Here is an 18584-nt window from a genome sequence, read left to right as displayed (position 1 = left end):
GTGAGGACATGTGTTGTTGTTTTGAATGCCCTATATCCCTTTTCTTAATTTCACAATTATGCACTAATTTGTTGAGATAAATGCTAAAATAAACTAACTGCACAGTAGATACTCTAATACAAAATTCCACATTAAATTTTTTTCCTTGATTGTACAGTGACTGACCAATCAATCACTGATTAAAACAACAACACAGCTATAGGAGCTTGACTTAATGCTGGTGAAGATATTAACATTTGTTAATAGGTCTAAGAATCTGTCACCAGGACAAATAGTAGTCATGGACTACATACAAAAATGTTATGTGTTTAAAAAACTTCCAGTGATATTATTAGACAAAAAAAAAAAAAAAACTCAGGGATTCTAAAATTAAAAGTCGCAGGTGTTCAGAGTTCTGTTTGTAAAGAATTTTCAAAACCATATTTTAAAATTTTGTTTGTACAGAATTTACAAACAACAAATCTTTAAATAATAAAAGCAGAAGCTCTGTGGTGCAGTGGGTCAGTAGGTCATCTGTTTCATCAGGTCCAGGGACAAATGAGGGCGGGTCATAACTTCCCAGAGGGTTGTCGATTTTCCCCACCAGCACAGCCTGACTGTGCCCTCCAGTGGACAGACGTGTGGACTTGTTTTTAGGTGTTGTAGTTTACAAATATTTTCAGTGTGACGTGGATAGAAACTTTCTCTTTCCTTTTACCCCCTTTTTTTTTTTATAATGGCGACACTTAGAGGGGAAAAGTCTCGCTTGTGTTTGAGTTTGAACGGCAAGAGCTGCGGCTGGGTCAGTGCAGCCGCCTTTGCGTCTCTACACTGAAGAAAGCAGCAGAAGAAGCGCCTCTGGTTGGGCAGCGCTTCAGACACACAAAGTAAAGCGGGAAGGAGCAGAAGAAGCAGGACGACTTCTCATTAAGCAGATCTGAAGATTCTTGGAATTACTTATTTCACTTTTAAAGGTTTGTATCTAGTTTCATGTTATAATTATGGAGGAATAAACTTTTTTTTGCGATTGGGGGAAAACATTTCAGGCTGAGAGAAGAGGTTTTTAGAATTAAGATGTTTGCTTTATTCACAGCTCGGACAAGTTGAGTGCACTGTGGCTCGGATTGGTGCGTTTGCTTGTTCTGCGCATTTCTTCTGCTGAAATTTGAAGCCCATAACGGCTTATTTTGTTTTCTGTTTTGATCTCTCTTGGCTAGACTAAACTAGACCGTCTAAGTTCAGCTCAGGACTTCACCCAACTATAATTTAGCTTCCTTATGTAAACATTGTGATTTTCTTAACAGGCGAATGTCCGTTATTAACGCTATGCAAACACAGACTTTTAGGAAGCTGTTTGCTGCTGCATGACCTCACCTGACAAATTACTGGATGTGTGCAGGTCACCTCAGCGCTGGTCTGCACCAAGAGCAACAAGTACCTGCAAGGCCGCTTCCCCGGCCCAATCTCTGTTGATGCAAGATGGGCAACTTTTCCACCAAGGACAACCATGGGAACACAGGTAGGTCAGCACACCAAATGCAGCTTTCAGCAGGGGCAGTTCTTGCAAGATTGGTGCCTTGGGCATCCACTTGCTGGCCCCCCACTTGCTAATCCATACTCTTTCTCTGTTCTCAAAAACACAAGCTGGAGATTTTGAGAACGAAAATCAGTTTGCCTGTATAGAGTAACTCATGGTTTTTTTTAGCTGGAGAGATAGATAGAGAGACCTCTGGTAATTGCAGGGGTTAGGAATTGCAGCTGAATGTGAATAGCTAATATCTGCGAAGTTACACCCTCTAAGAACACCTTTTTATTTTGATCGTTCAAAATAAATACCTTAACTGAATCTGCACAATAGAAACCGTCAGCACTACCACAGAAGTTGTTATCTACAGTACCTTATTTTATACTATTGAGGGAAGAGCCAGTCATCATCAAAGAATATAATGGCACTCATAAATTGGTTTCATTGTAATTTAGAAGTGCTAATAGCCAATAGCATGTCAGCCCCCTTGCGCTTGCATATTTCAGATTCCTAAGCTGCAATTTCTTTTGAATAATATGCTCCACAGAAAAATCTATATCTGTGGAATCATCATGAATATTGTACTACAAATATGTAGTCTGTGTGTAAATATCGGCAAATGAAAAAAAAAGAGAAAGAAATAGAAATCCTAATTTTTCTATTTAAAGTAAAAATTCAACAGTCGGAAACTATTTTAGGATGCATTAAAATTAATGGTAAACTGAACTCTGGCTCCTTTTTTGGAAAGTGATTCATTTTAAAGAGGTGTAAATGATAATTTGACCCACTCAACCTTTTTTTTTAAAATATATATAATGTTTAAAACATTTTTTGTAATATAGAAAGTAAAATGTATCTAATAAGGGAAAGGAGAAGAGAAGAACAACTACACAAATTTTCCCAAAAAGTGGCTTGGTCGTGATTGTGAAACTGAAGGCAACAAAAGGAAAGGAAAGGCAAAGGCTGTATGTGTGTGGCTGCAGGAATCTTGGCAGCCTTCCTTCGTGTTGCTCAGTGAGTGGTCATTCTCCTTGTGTCCCTGTGTGATTCGTCCTGGGCCTGCCGAGCCAGCTGTGATGAATCGGCAGAATTCCCCTGCTCACTGCAAGGGCAGCGGATTAATCATAGGAGGCCTAATACTGTCTGACTCACACACCCACACGCACACACACACACAAACTTTGTTAAAATAACTCAGATCTTACCTTATTCAGTCACTTTACCACCCATACACATGAGCGAGGGAACATATTTAGAGCTGGAATGGAAGATAAAAAAAGCAAGTGTTGCATTAGATCTTTATTAGACAATCCTGTCATTCTTCATGAGTGAATTTTTCCTTGCAGCAGGTGGTGCATAACTTTACAAATGTTCAAATGCAGCTCTTACATCACTTTTGAAAAAAACAAAAACAATCCCTTTGCTAGTTGGGCAGCGTCTGCCCAAACATGGGAAAGAAAGAAAAGAAAACACTGTTCTCCCCTTTTCCTATTATTGGTTAAGGTATAATTATTGCTGAACCCAGAAAGAGGAAAGTAATGTCTGCTTCTGTGTCTAACCTGATAATTTATTGGAAGCCCAATGCTACGATGCTCAAAATGTCACCTCCTGTGTTATTTAATGTGGGAAATGAACGTTGCAGCGTTTGACTCCATGCATGATTATAGCCTGGGTGTTTTGCGAGAGCCATCCCACTGAATATTGTTTTCAGTGTCAACAAGCAAGACTAGTGACGACTAAATGCTTATTTTCTTAACACTGGCTTCAATCCAGCTGTTTTCGTTGTGTCTTGCTGCTGCGGATCATAAAATATGATGCTTGCAGGCTCTTCCATGTGCCATTGTTTAAAAATACTGATTTAGGATTTATACTCCTTGGAACATTTCTCACATTTTTTTGTGTTAACAACCACCATATTGTGAAGTAGCATGAAAACGGTGCTCTTTTGCGATAATTATAGCTGAAGATCTTTGGGGTTATGTCACCACCAGCTATGTTTGTGCTAAAATCCTTTACTGTTCTTTGCAGAACTACTCAAGTGTTATCAGAGTCCATAGTTGGCGCTTCTGACAACAATACCAATTCATGGCACAGATTCTCAATTGGACTTAGAACTGGACTCTTCTCATTAATTCCTTTTTTATTCCTAGGGCCACCTTTGGAGAGTTTCCACACTCCACCTTCATCTCCTCAGAGCAGCATTCCCCAACTTCCACTCCCTACCACATCCCCTAATTTATCCCCATCACCAGCTGCAACCATCACTTCAAGTGGGAAGAAACCACACCAATGCTCTCCAAGAAGCCCTATCCCCCCTCCTGACTGGAAGCCTCCTCCACCAGGTGGCCCAAGCAGCTCTGTAGTCAATCCTGCAGTGAGCCCTGTTCTCAAGAAAACTGGCAGTATTGTGGCAGGCAAGGGGCAAGCTTCTTCAGGGAGAAATGGCGGCCTACCAACCGCCACATCTAGAACTTCAGGCTTCCAAGTGAAGAGTGTGGCTGTTAGTCCTATAAAAAGTCCTTCGTTGGTGTGCAGCGCGCCACCTGCCACCATCTCCTTGGAGCAGAGCAAGAAAGAAAGAAACAGTAGTCTGAGTGAGTCCCTCCTGCTAGGTAATGAAGACAAAGACAAACAAAGCAAAGAACTAGCAAAACTGCTGGAGGAGTGTAGGACTACACTGGGTGTCACAGACAGACAGGATGGGACCACAAATACAACAGGCAAGGATTGTCTCAGTTGGTCAAAGCTTCTCATCCTGTAGTTAATGCAAAGTGATTATGAACTGCAGAAATTTTCTTTGACACATTTCCTGCTTGATTTGCATGTTCTTTCTCATGATTTTTGTTTTCGCCCCCCTCAGAAATGTTGAAGCAACTGCTTACTGAAGTAAAAAGTTTAAAGACTACTTTGCAGGTAAACAATAGCTTTCCTTGTGAGTTTTGAGTTACGTGCTTACTGAACTGTGACTGGTGACAAGTCATGAATATTCATGTTAGGGCTGCGCTGACATATATTTCAATCATTCAAGGATTATAGTTTGCCTTTACAGCAGGTAAAATTGAAGTTCTTACAGTAAATGCATTTCTAGTATTTCTATTAACATGGAAGTCCCACTAAATTTTCATTCAACACTTACAAAATAAAAACAATTCAGTATATATCAAGTTTTGTATAAATGCAGTGATTTGTTTTTAGACCTCCAGATACATGCTTGATATCAGTAATCTCGTTTTCCCCAGCACATTTGATAAATTACTTTTCTTACGTAAACAGGAAGTTATCCACAAGCCAGGTTGGTTGCTATAACCTTTCAGCTGTGAGATAACACTGACACACACATTCTGTCACTTCCCAGCTCCCAAACCACAATAGACTTTGGAATGAGCCCCACTCTGCCTGCTGCGAGCTGAAGCCTTGTTCATTAAAGCTTTTCCTGTCCTCTGCTTGTCCTCAGAGGCCAGAGAGAGGTAGAAAGAGAGAGCAATCTGAAATCACCTTACATCAGATAATGTTGGCACTTGTACACCACTTTAATGTAAGAAGTTAAAAGTCTCAACTTCAACGTTACATTTCCTCCCAAACATGTTATAAACAAGCCCAACCTGAATAACCTGAGTACGATGAAAATAAAATTGAATTCCTTTGAGAATTCAATTTTATTTTAGTAGTCCTCTATTCTACTGCTAAAGCTTTCTGTGTCTTCATGAGGATGATGATATTCTTTGGTAATTTCCTGTCAGTCACTCAATTCTAATGCCTTTCCCTCCCTTATAAGCTCTGTGGGCAGATGCTGTTAGTTTCCTCTAGATCTGCATCAGATTTGAACAGCTGCATATGACCTATAGTGCACCTACTTCATCTTCCGGCAGCATATGTTTTTCCATCATTTATCATTAATAATCTGACATTCTACATGTAGTCCAATCCTCAATGATGTGAACAGTTTATTCACTTCAAGATTTTTCTACTATTTCTTAAATCTCTTGTAAACTTTAAAACATTCTAATTAGGGTCTTAATAACACCAGACTCACACAGGTCAGGAAACCTTAGATAAACAGTAATACAGCACTGAGAGGGGGCCAACATGTCGTGGAAATGGGGCAGCTCAGCATTCGTGTTTACATGAGCCCTCAGCAGAGTGATATGAGCATGTAGAGCTCCTCTTATTAAGCCCTCCCGCTCTTCTGTGAAGGCCTGGGATTCTCTTTTTGTTGAAAATGGAACTGCTATGTAGAGAGCGGGGGTTCACATTCAGTTGTTTTGGAGACAAAACCTGTTTTGTTCTGTGCTCTGCTATGAGGTGGAGGGGGTTGCGCTCTGAGTGTAACTGACTGAGTATATGTTGTTGTTTGTGTCCCATAGGAAAATACATGCAATTTTTACAAAGCAGATTTTTTCCCCCTCTTTTTTTTCTTGCTTTGCATTCTTATTCCCTCTGGAAAAACAAATAAGCAAACAAACAAACAAAAAAAAAAAAAAAACAACTTGTGCCCTGTAATTCAAGTGCATTGAACTTCATTGCCATTTTGTCACATTACCATCACAAATGTCACAATTTTTTATGTGGGATATTTAATAGACAAACACAAAGCAGTACATGGTGTGACAATACTAGTAGTAAACTGACTGATCCCACAAGGAGCACTTTAATCAGAGACTTACAATGACTCTGGAGACGTGAAGCTCAATCTGAATAAAACACATTAAAGTTTGTTGTTGTAAAGTGACAGAATGGGGAAAAAAGATCCTGGAGTTTGAACAATTGTTTAAAGAAGCATTAGGATTATTTTGTGCTGGTTTGAGGTGAAAAAAAAATACAAACAGAGCATGAATCTGCAATAGTTTTATTATCACTTTTGCAGCACTACTCCTTCCTGACTCATCTCACACTTCCTCTCCTTTCTTCTACTTTGTCTCACCTTCTCCCCTCATTTGTTTTATCCTTTTATCTGAGCTCGACTTTGAATTTTTCTTCACCATATCTGGAGATTGTTTAACCCCTTTTCTATTCTGTTTAAGTACCCGACTATTCTTCCTGTGACATTTTACAGCAAGGTTCTTCTATGTGCTTTCTCTTTGCCACGTTCAAAAATCTTTCTGTCGTGCTGTCTATCCAAGAGTCAGAATGCTTTCCCTATACACTTCTAGCAGCAGAGCACCATCTGTCTGTGCTTATGTTTTTCAGTTGTCTTAACTAGCAAAAGCAAAATCAGCTTATTCATTGTATGTATGTGTGTTACCGCGTGGGTGGCTGGATGAATTTGTGTTCCCGTTAGACCTTCTCATAGCGTTAGACCTTCTCAAAGCCGTGCTTTGGAATCAGTTCCAGGTGAACGCTGCTGGAGATTTTCAGAAATGATCTGCTGGTTCTCTTTTCTCTGCTCACTAGACTGCTCCTGCAAACAAGCCTTAAAAAGGGCCCCTGCACACGGAGGTCATGCAGGCTAGTCACATGTTCGAAGAAGACTGTGCACCAGTTAGGATTTTTGTGTTCATTCTCTGCTAGATTTGCAGTGTTGCTCACTGGTGATTGCATCTGCAGGCTTTGACTCTCCTTAAGTTGAATTGTTTGTAGAAATTGTGCCACTGGTATCTATAAATGTATATAAAAAGCATATTTGTTTTTCAAAATTTATTACAGCATGTCAATGTGATTAACCACAGTGTGACAATTGGCATTTAAAGTGGATGTCTTTTGGAGGTCAGTCTCTCAAGTGTCAAAAAATCCTAACTAGTCCATCTTAACAAAATAGATACAACTTTGGCAGATTGGATGGAGAGTGAACATTAGTTGAAAATCTTGCCACCGATTTTCAATTAATGCACTTTGATGACACATGAATAAGATTTGATTTAATTAATTCTCTGGCTGTATGTTTAGGGTCATTGTCCTGCTGGAAAGTAAACCACTGCTTCAGTCCCAAATATTCTGCAGCCACTCTGACCACCTTTCTTAACCGTACTGAAGAAAACCATCTCCTCAGCATAATGCTGCCACCACCATAATTCAAAGCAGAGATCGCAGTGTCATTGAGATACTTAGATTTAGAACTTGATACCAATACCAAGTGAAATACTTATGATTCATTAAACGCATGATTCATTTTGCTCTCTATCTCTCTGAGTTGGAAGAAGCAGTTGTGCACAAGATAGGAAATAATCAGCTTGAAGCATAGCTCAATACATTTTCCTAATTAAACCCTTTAAAGAGTGATTTAAAAAAAAACTGTAGGAAAATAGGTACAAAACTTGTGTGGTTCATCTAATTCCACTGTGACAAAATGTTTTAAAAGATATTTTCCATTTGTCAGGCACTACATTTCAAGAGCTTTCTAAACACTCTCTGAATTCACATTACAAACTGTGGAAAAGTAGAAAACGGAAGAGAAGAAACATTACGCAGTTGGGATAGATCCCTCAAGAATGTTTTCTAAAAACTGGGTGTGGAGGTGAACAAGGGATAGATGGGTGGAACGTACTCAGAGGACATTTCCAAGTGTGTTGGACCTTTCCCAGGATCAGTCAGGATTTCAGCTGTGCCTGGAGACAAGCATAGACGTATATTTGTCCCTGTCAAGGTTGGATACCTCATCTGGCCTTGCAGGGGGACAACAAGGTCAGGCCTTTTGGGACTGGGTCAGTTTGTGTGTAAATCCACACTGTTATCTCAGTATGAACTGAGTAGCACCTCTTCCTGTTTCCTTAAACAGACATGCTCCAGTTGGTGCATCCACATTCAGATAAGAAATACGCCGCACAGACACGAGCATTGAAAAACAGTGGTGGGGGTGGGGGTTAGGATTTTCTTAATTCAGAACTTGCACAGCTTCAAACAGGAAACACTATGTTTCTTTTCATTTAATGTTTTCAGTAAAGCTAACAGTGAGGTTTGATTTTGAGGTGGAACAAAAAGAAGGGTGTATGTGTGGGAGTGAGAAAAAGGAATATAATATTATGTGTGTGCGTGCATTCAGTGTAATCAAGCCCAGCTGCGGTCTGGAGTCACTGGTCAGATGAGGGAACGTGTTGGCTCAGACTTCCCCTCCTCCTCACATCTCCATCCATTCTTCATCTAATTCCCTGACCTTCCCAACTCCTCTGCTTCTCAGTCTCAATTTCCTGGCTCACGTAGCTCTGCTTGAAACATGTGTGCGATTTAAAACACTTTTATTTCTGCTTTCTCTCCCCATATCCTTTAGCGTTTCGTCTTACAGTAATCACTGCCTTGACTTTCAAAATAGTCTGTTATCAGTTACTTCTTGGCTTTGCTTGTTCAGATTTCCTCTTTTGATCCCTGTTTTATTTGATGTTTGCCTTTCCCTCTTTATTTCAGTATGTTAGCCTCAGATATTCACAAACCTTTCTTCTGTCATTCTTGAAGTTGCGAAACAGTCAATTTGATGAGAATCTTACTCAGAAACTGTATTGCTTATATGTGAAAAACAAAGGAACATCCTTGGATCACTTCCCAAGGAGTTGAGACATAGAATGCAGTTTCACAATACAAGACTGGTGTGAAAGAGAAAATGTTCAACACTTCTGACCCTTTTAGTTATGCTTCTTTAGAAGTGACTTGGAGCTCCACTCCTTTCAGCATGCTGAGTCTTGCTGTTTAGTTTGGTTTAACTTGTGTGGGCCAAATGGATATTTGATTGCTCCTTTTCACAACCTGATATAAATATGCCTGCTTCAGAACAGACGATACACATGTAGGATGTAGTTTATGTTGGAAATAAGCTGACTCTTACATAAAAGCTGAAATCTGTACTCCCAACAATCTCTGACAGAAATGTAGTTTTTAAAAAGATGAAGCAAATTTTCTCCGATACACTTAGTTTCCTGTTATCTGACATATTTGGCTTCTACTAGATGAGACCACCCAGTGTTCTTTTGAGAAGCTTCTGAAACTTTTTTTTTTTTTTGGTTTCCTCTGTTTCCTTCATTTTTAAACAGCTGAGTTGTGCTGAATGGAGCTAAGTTTTCTTTACTCAATAACAATCGCTACACTGAAGATTGTTGTACTATTAGTTCCTCAAAGGAAAGTAGCTACTGTCTCAAGTAATGTTTGTCAGATATACATCGTGGACTCCCGGACTCATTACAAAGGATGAGATATAGACGGTAACATTAAGAGGTAGAACAAAGAAAACATTAGCAAAGTGTAAAAAGCACATGGGAAAACACAATGAACACAGGAGGCTAAAGGTACTGTATAGACTTTATATTCATATGAAGAACAACCAGCATCCACCTCCTTTCATTCCCAACCCTGGTCATAAAGGCAATGGCCTGCAGGTTTTAGATGTTTCCCTGCTTTAACATATTGGATTCAGATGATTGTAGTTCACCAAAAGTCATAAATTGAAATCACATATGCTGAAGCAAGGAAATCCCTTGAGGTGCACCTATTACTGCTCAGGTCTGGCTGATCACTGATCTTAAAAAACCTGATCTTTTTGGGGGCAAAAATTTGGATATTTTTATTAATTGTAGCTCACTAGTGCATTAAATCTCTGTCATGTTTTTAAAATGAGGTGAAATGTCATTTTTTAAGTAACGCCAACTATTTCCCTTCAGACAGAGCGTGGGGAATGGCTGCAGTTCCAGGCAGACTTTCAGGTGGCTGTGTCAGTGGCTGACCGCCTGAAAGCCGAGGCAGAAGAAGAGCTTATGGCGTTAAGAACGGCGCACAAGGAAATTGAGATGGAGCTGACTGCTGCTCAGCAGAGACAGAAAGAGGCTGAAAATCAGCTCGTCACTCTACAAGGAGAACTAAAGGAAACCAGGCAAAAATTGTCTGTTTTTACAGAGGTTCAAAACAAAACTGAAGTTCACAGACGACAGGAGCTAAAGAGATCCAATGGAGAATCCCATGAATCTGAAAGCAAAGAGGGGACCATTCGGGGCAGGGTGAGGGGATTGTGCAGGCTTGGGGGAGAAAGGATGGAAAGTAAGAGTCCGAATCTTGTAGTGAAGAATGTTGTTGAGGATGATTCAATAATAGACTGTAAAGGTATGACTAGAAGTTCCCTGAGAAATGTGACCAATGAGGATCAGGACAGAGCCGATGTTCAGTCCAGTAATTCGCGAAGGATAACAACTTCAGAGAGGTCAAGGTGAGACAAACTCTTAAGCCCACTGTTCTCTTTAAAATGACCGAAATCTGGAAATATATTTGCACTTTGTGCAATTGTGTATACTTTGATAGACTTTTCTGAACAAAACTGTTGTGTCTTTTGCAATTATTATCTTTGGCTTACAAAGAAGGCTAACAATTACCATGTTGAGGTGGGATATTGCTGTGGTTTCCTCTGAATTTGTTTCCACAGATTTCCGTGGGACCGCATGAGGCCCACCTCATCAGATTAATTCAAAGCTCGATCTGAGAGAAACAACTGTCCCGTGAAAAATTGCTAGGTATTAAAGTCTGTTGTTATTATGTGTTAGAAGCCTGTCTAGATTGCCTGCTTCTTCAGACAATGCTGCCAACCAGAATGGAACCTTCCAGATTAACTCCACTTCAACACTGGGGTCAACCAACAGGGTGAGATACAAGCTCTGGCAAAAAATTATTGTAATTTAATTTAAGATCAGTTAACCCTTATCTATGCTGTCAGTTAACAGAAGTTTTGTCTTCTAGAACTTGGGGCAACTAAGAGGAAGAAAAAGTCTGGATTGGCAAGACGGCAAGTTTTCCAGTGATGCTGGTTAGTTTCTCCATAACATTTCTGCACACACTTGATTGCGGTCAGTGGGGTTTTGCTCTTCATCTTTGTTCATATTAGCTTTTGTCTTCTCATTGCAAGTTCTATAAACCCCTTGAACATTGTGTTCCTTTTCAACCATAAAGTTCAATAGATTTTATTTGGAATGTTTTGTGATACATCAGTACAAAGTAGTGCATCATAAATTAGAAGGAAAAGGAAATATACTTTGAAAAGGTTTTGGAAATAAACAACTTCAAAGTGTAGTGAGCATTTTAATGATCAGTTTGCTCTGATAACTTTAAATACAATTTGGTGCATTCTGTGACCTGCACAGAATGTACCATTGTGCTGTAGTGGGGCTGATAGTCACCAATGTTTGACACAAAAAGGACAGAGACAGAGAAACTGGTCAAAGTTGATGGATGCAGCTTGACTAAAACATTGACCCACATTTTACTGTGGGAGGTGGAAATTGTCGCAGTTAAAAATGCTTTGATTATTTAAAGGAGAACTCTGGAGATTATTAAGCAAAATGGCTGATTACTATTGGTTACCACTGTGCTTGCACAATTTTACGGATGGAAATTCAAATCGGAAGACATTTACTGATTTAGACTTTTTCAAGCCCATTTACTTTCAGCTTTATGATGGGAGATGCACAATTAGGCTGATGCTGGCCTATATTGACACCATCGGGAGTTAGGAGGAAAAGCAGTGAATTTGTAATAGTACAGTGTGTATGAATTTGGAAAGAGACTGTCAATTTACAATGGTGACTTTCTTCAGGACAGTTACTTTTACCATCATGAGATAAAAAGTCAATGTTCTTTGATTCCCCTGAATGGTATAATAACTATTGGAAATAATCAAAAGTCGTTAAATGTTTGGAATTGCTGGTTGTTGAAGCTGCTCCAACCAATCAACATGCAGTAAGTGAATGTTTGTCAGTGCAGATGTAGCATAGTATGAGATTATGTAACCTTATTATTGGATAATTACTGTGATGTTTCAGGAGTACCTGCATGAAAGTTGATTGGTACAGAATATAAGGTGTCTCATTTTAAAGGTTTTTCTGGCATTAGCCTTTATTTGCAACAGATAAGATTGAAAATAGGTAGAAAGAGAAAGACGAGAAAAGACCTGCAACAAAGAACCCAAAGTCTATATATATATATATATATATATATATATATATATATATATATATATATATATATATATATATATATATATATATATATATATATATATATATATATATATTATATTTTTGTCTCTGTCCTTTATATATATATATATATATATATATATATATATATATATATATATATATATATATATATATATATATATATATATATATATATATATATATATATATATATATATATATATAGTCTGACCCAAGTGTCTTAGAGTTTTGACTCTCATGCTACAGAACGTTTTTTGGCATATCTGGAAAAACCCAGTAACCTGGATTAGGTTAAATTGTTTGTTGTGGTGTCAAAGGGATTGGAATCCTATGAACAACACGTGACCACAATGTGTAAGAATCAATTTATTTAAATTAAATACAACAAATAAATTGTAACTGTTTTAGTTCAACAATTAAATGTAATAAACACTAAGCATGAGTGGAATTTTTTTTTTTTTGCTGATCTATGAGAAAATAGAAGACTTAAAGCAAACACTATGCAGCAACACTATATAGCAAAAGGACATTTTCTGTCTTTTTCCTCTGCAGTTGAAGATAAGGGGAATTTAAAGGACAAGAAAGATTGAAAGCACAGGATCAAATCAATTTTGATACCTTGTGTGTGTCATGTATTTGAAAGCAAATTTTGTCTTGTCAAGGCATGCTTTACTTTACATCATGTGATATTTTAGAAGGTCGACATAATGTTCTTTAAGAATTTACAGATAAATGAATCAATAGAATATTTTTTTTCTGTGTGGGTGAATTATTTACCAGCTGTTTTGAAGACTTTTTTTGGTTACTCTTGAGAGATTTTATAAATCCTGTTGCTTTCTTTGCAGGAAAACGTGAAGAGTCTCTAAATAAGTACAACTCAGCCCTCACCGAGCTGCCAGCCACAAAGTGAGTCCACACACTCATCCACATACCCCTCTGACATCAAGGCCAATGGAATTGCCACATCCTGTTAAAGTTGTTTTGTTTCTTTTGATCCAATTTGTCTGTTGAAGTCTCCATTTTAGGGACAACAAACGCCCCCTGCTGCAACTGACGTTTTACTGAAATTTCCTGCCTTTTTAAAAAAGCTGTACAAAGACAAGAAAACCAAAAAGCTCAGCTCATAGATCTTTTTTCTTTATCTTGCTGTCAGGTCCCAGGATGGTTTCAACCTACTGCTACGTCGCCATGGAGGCTCAAAGAGAAACTCGCTGCTCCGCTGGTGTCAGAGCAGAACCCAAGGATACAAGGTGAGTCAAGAATCAGTTTAATGTTTTGTGGATTCCAAAACACTAAACACAGTTTTCACAGATTGGAAACACTGTTCGTAAATGTTAATCAATAAATGCTTTAAAGTAAGCTAGATTACTGTTAGCACACTGTCTCAGCTTTCCACATTTCAAACAATAACTAAAGAATGTCTTCCAGTTTTGGAATTGCTTCTAGTTGGGTGACAACCACAACTTGCTACATATTGCAGCCTCTATACAGAGTATTTGAAGGCCTTGAACCTCAATGACCATAATGATAGATGGGAATAAAAAGAACTAGGAACTATAAACTATAATGGTACTAAACTTAATGTATGCCACTATTATTAATCGGATTTAAATTAAGACTAATCTGATTTAAATTCAATATAATTGAATATTGATGACTAAAATGTAATTATAAAGGACTACATGAAGTTCTTTTTAGCTGTCATAAAAGTAGTTTTTCATGTATTTGTAATTGCATTGTTATGTGATTGAAATGAGGCTTAAACAGGAAGTAGGCAGGTGGTATTAAATTTATTTTAATGGGGACTGTAAAGGAAAACCATATAAAGCAGTTCAAATAGGTGAATCTGGAAGGGAGGTGACTTTAGTGGGATGTATTTAAGCTGGGGCACTGATTACTGGCCACAGAGCAGGTGCTTGATTATTAACACTTTGGAGCTGATGGAGGAAAGCCAGGATCTTGATTGAGCTGATGATAGTTTGGTGCAGAATAACTAAAACAATATGAAAATGCTACTAGGAAACATACTAGAGTTAACTAAAGAAGATGAACTCATCAAATTACCAACAGAAATGAAAGAGTAACCAAAAATGCAAAAACATAAGTAGTCACTAAAACACAAAATGTTACATAAGTGAAAACAAGCAAAAACTCAAAGGACCTCAAGCCTTAAATACCTTTCTGTATCACTAGAGCCTTAGATCTCAACAAATCAGTCCAAATATATTGTCATGCAAATAGTTCACATGGGCATACATGCTGAATTCAAGTCAAGATGCAAATAGCAGAACAATCCTATCCTGTATTAATTCGAAACTACGATTGTAAAATATGGAAAGATTCTTTATTGTCTTAGTTAAGTGACATCTCTAGGTTGAATTAACCTTTCCTCTTCATTCAGAATATTGACATCACAAATTTCAGCAGCAGCTGGGCAGATGGCCTTGCATTCTGTGCTGTCTATCACACTTACCTCCCTTCACACATCCCTTACAGCAGCCTCAGTCCTGAGAACAAGGTACAAAATGCACACATTGCTGTATTGTGGATTAAACCAAGCTATTGCTCATGTTCAACTTAACTTAACAACTTGCCCCTTTTTTAGCAAGAAAATCTCAGCCTGGCATTCAAAACAGGAGAGACTGTGGGGATTTCCCCATCACTGGTAGGGGACACTTCCTTGATTCCATGTTCAAAGTACATTTGGTTTGTGTTCAAGCTGGTAAATTTTTCCGAAATATTTCTCCAACAGACAGCAGATGAGATGCTGCGCTGCGAGCAGGTGGGCCTGACTGGCAGAGGGTGCTGGGTTATGTGGAGAGCATCTACCGTCACTTTGAGATGTGACCGCATGAGATACTGAGGTGATACAGGGGAATATTTTGAAGAACATACACATTTTTTATAACTTTACCACATTTTGGCAATAGTTGATAGTTAATAAGACAACTTGGTCCAGATATAATTATTCTGGAAAAGGTCAAAACAAGGGTGTAACCTGCGTTGCGTGCTTTACAGCTAGTGCCTCATGTAATAGAGTCAAGGAAGTGCACTATACAAAATATATGACCGATAGTTGAAGACAGAGGATCCAAAAATTACTTACACTTAGCGACTTCTTAGATATTTAGCTTTTAAATTGAGAACGATCAATAAAGGGCATATTTCAGGACTTTTAGGAATCTTCTTTGAAATTTTCTTTCCAAAAGATAAAAACAACAAACAACAACAAAAAATATATATATACATATATATATATATATAACAGAAGGCAGTCAAAAAACAAGTTGAAGAATGATAAAGTCAGAATTGTCAATCAAGAAGAGAGCAGTGATGAGGAAGTCTGCAGAAGAGTTTAGCCTCCCATCCATTCATCCATCCATCCATCCATTATCTGTTCACCCTTGTCCCTAATGGTGTCGGGAGTTGCTGGTGCCGATCTCCAGCAGCGTTCCGGGCAAGAGTACCGGGTACACCCTGGACAGGTCGCCAAAAAATTTACTTTTGAAATTTTTTCATTTATAAATTAAATAAAATAATTTAATTTATAAATTAAGTCCGCCTTTCCACAGTGCTGTGGAAAGGCGGACTGCGACTTTTTTATATTTATTAATAGGATTTATGGGTTTCTGGCACTGATACAAGTTGAAATATGCCCTTCAATGTTCAAAAGCATTGAATATATATTTTTTCAAGCATTCTTTTGTGGAGGATGCTAAGTTACTGTAAGTGTCTCCACACTGGTACTTTACTGGTAGTAAGTACTGTATACTAAAAGACAGCAGTTTTCCCTCTACCTATGGTTTTAATTGTCAATATATTTTTCCTTTTGCTTTTATATGTGCAAAGATGCAATATTTACTGGATGCTTTGGTACTCTGTGGATGTGCACTTTGGAGATGCCATTGCTCTACATTATAAATCTGGGTTCTTTTAGAGGCTTGAGGATTCTTCCCATTAAAAGGGAGTCATTCCTTTCCACTATTACCATATACTTGCTCAGGATGAGAGATTGCTGCAAAGTTAATGATAAAATGCAGCAAACCATCCACTATCACCTCATGGCTCAAGAGGAAGAGCTGATGTGAAGTCAATAATGTAATGCAAATTGCTGGCCTTACTTTGATAGATAACCTTTGACCAGTTTGTGTCACAAAAGGAAATTTGACTGAAATGACACACCACTCACTATGAATCAACATCTTAATTTTAACCCATCTTTTATGATGTGATTGAATTGATTATTGTCATGTAAAGTGCCTTCAGATTACATAGTCGAGTTTAGTACTGAATGACTGACGGAAGCAAGGGTCTTGTCAGGTCGAAAATGATGATTATTAACATATGCATCCTGAAAACCCCTTTAGTCTGCCAGTGTCGATTGGGTTCTCTGTTATCTGAATTACAAATAAAGTGACAAAGACAAATACTTACTTATACAAGCTTTAAATCCAGTTTCAACACCATCACACTTCTTTCTGCTTCCTCATAATTCATAACTGCTGTTGTTGTTACATGTTTAAGCAAGGTTTGTTGCCAAAGATTTATGTGCCAAATTTTGGAAGCTGTAAAATAATGTCAAAATGTAACTAGTGTGAACAGCTTATTCCAAAGCAATAAAGTGTTACAATATTACTGTGAGTATTGTGTAATTGTGTAACACCATTTAACAACAGCTACTGTGACAATAATGTAGAAAATTATCCATTTATGGTGGTTAGTTTCAAAATGAGACTTTCCCCCATTAGGAGCTAGGAGGAGCATGTGATTTGAAAGGTAAGGCTTTATCACCACCTACTGGTAAAAACCAGGTGATGCATGCGAACTTGAGGATTCCCTCTGAAACATTTAATCACTCCCGGGTGATTAAACCCAGCTGGAGTCTTAGTGTAAATTCTTATCCTATGTGCTTATATTTGTGACGACCAACACATTAATTTAATACAGATTCAAAATGCATAATTTATTATAATAAAAGCTGCAATAATTTACAAAAATACTCATATCCCCTGAATTTTAAATTGTTTAAATGTCAAAACTACAAACTTTTGAGTGCATTTCTATCCATCTCCTTAGTCTGCTACCTTTAAATAAATTATGCTCACTGATTTACTTTCAGTAGTCAGCTAAAGACCATTAGAGTTTACTTAACTTTAATTATGAATACAGCCATTCTATGAGAGCTTCAGAGGTTTGTTAGAGAAGATATGTGAACAAAAGGCAACATGAGGGCCAAGCAACACATCCGACAGGTCAGTGGTGAAGAGATTTAAAGTAGAATCATCTCCAGGTTTGGATTATAAAACAATGTCCCAAGCTTTTGACACCTCAAAGAACAAAGCTCAATTTGTCATTTAAAAATAGAAAGTAGAAAAGTAAAAAAGACTTTGACATCAACCTACTCTGAGCATCAATAACAGTCAAGAGGCCATGGGTAGATTTGGTAATGCTCAGATAGGAAATAATGTCTACAACAGAGGACTCCACATATTTGGGAGTTACGGATGATAGGAAAGAAGCCAGAAGGCCAGTTTGCAGCTTACTAAGAAGGGAACATACCAGTGATGTTGTCAGAGGAGACCTAAATCAAACTATTTTCCCTATCTACAAAATCAAAAAGCAAAGCTGCACCTTGTACTGAGCACACAGTTCTCACTATGAAACATGGTCCTGGCAGTATCACACTGTGAGGATGCAGACACCAAAAATATACTGCCAGAGCCCTATTGGGACAAATTAGGTCAACATATATTTTGGGAAAATGTTGGTGAAAGCATCATGCTGTGGAGATGATGTTCATCTGCAGGGACAGAGATGTGAGTTAAAATACAACTAAATTTGGGGCAGACTGGGGAGAAATGCACACTATTTAATATTGAAAATCATGTATATTTTCCTTTCTTCATATTTATGTAATTCTTTGTATCATGTAAAGTCTATAAAATACACTGGTGTTTGTGACTGCAATTTGACAAAATGTTTAAAGCCTGAAAAGTGTGTTTGCATCAAATATTCCACAGAAGCTTGCATGCTTCAAGATATTCAATATGTTTGACACAGATTATGCATACAATAAGGCTTAGACAACACTGAATGGTGAGAAACACAAAACCTGTCCTTCTGGCCGAAGGTACTGAGAACATGAGAACGTCCTCTTCCGCCCTTCAGCTTTGTCAAAG

General features: G+C 38.0%; 1 protein-coding gene across 1 annotated transcript; it reads left to right on the top strand.

The window, feature by feature from the left end:
- The first annotated feature begins 500 nt into the window (after positions 1 to 500).
- Positions 501 to 15252, top strand: si:ch211-195o20.7 (cytospin-A). The gene is given in 13 exon segments (XM_055038451.1): positions 501 to 953; positions 1379 to 1498; positions 3655 to 4224; positions 4365 to 4417; positions 10084 to 10622; positions 10954 to 11050; positions 11147 to 11213; positions 13251 to 13311; positions 13559 to 13655; positions 14807 to 14923; positions 15011 to 15070; positions 15158 to 15190; positions 15193 to 15252. Coding segments are annotated over 12 exon segments (1794 nt in total). The 5' UTR covers positions 501 to 953; positions 1379 to 1458.
- The last annotated feature ends 3332 nt before the right edge of the window (positions 15253 to 18584 follow it).

This window comes from Poeciliopsis prolifica, unplaced genomic scaffold (genome assembly GCF_027474105.1).
Source record: "Poeciliopsis prolifica strain line A6 unplaced genomic scaffold, Auburn_PproV2 SCAFFOLD013, whole genome shotgun sequence".
NCBI lineage: Eukaryota > Metazoa > Chordata > Actinopteri > Cyprinodontiformes > Poeciliidae > Poeciliopsis > Poeciliopsis prolifica.
Note: the sequence above shows the minus strand (reverse complement) of the source record. Positions and strands in the feature narration are given on the sequence as shown.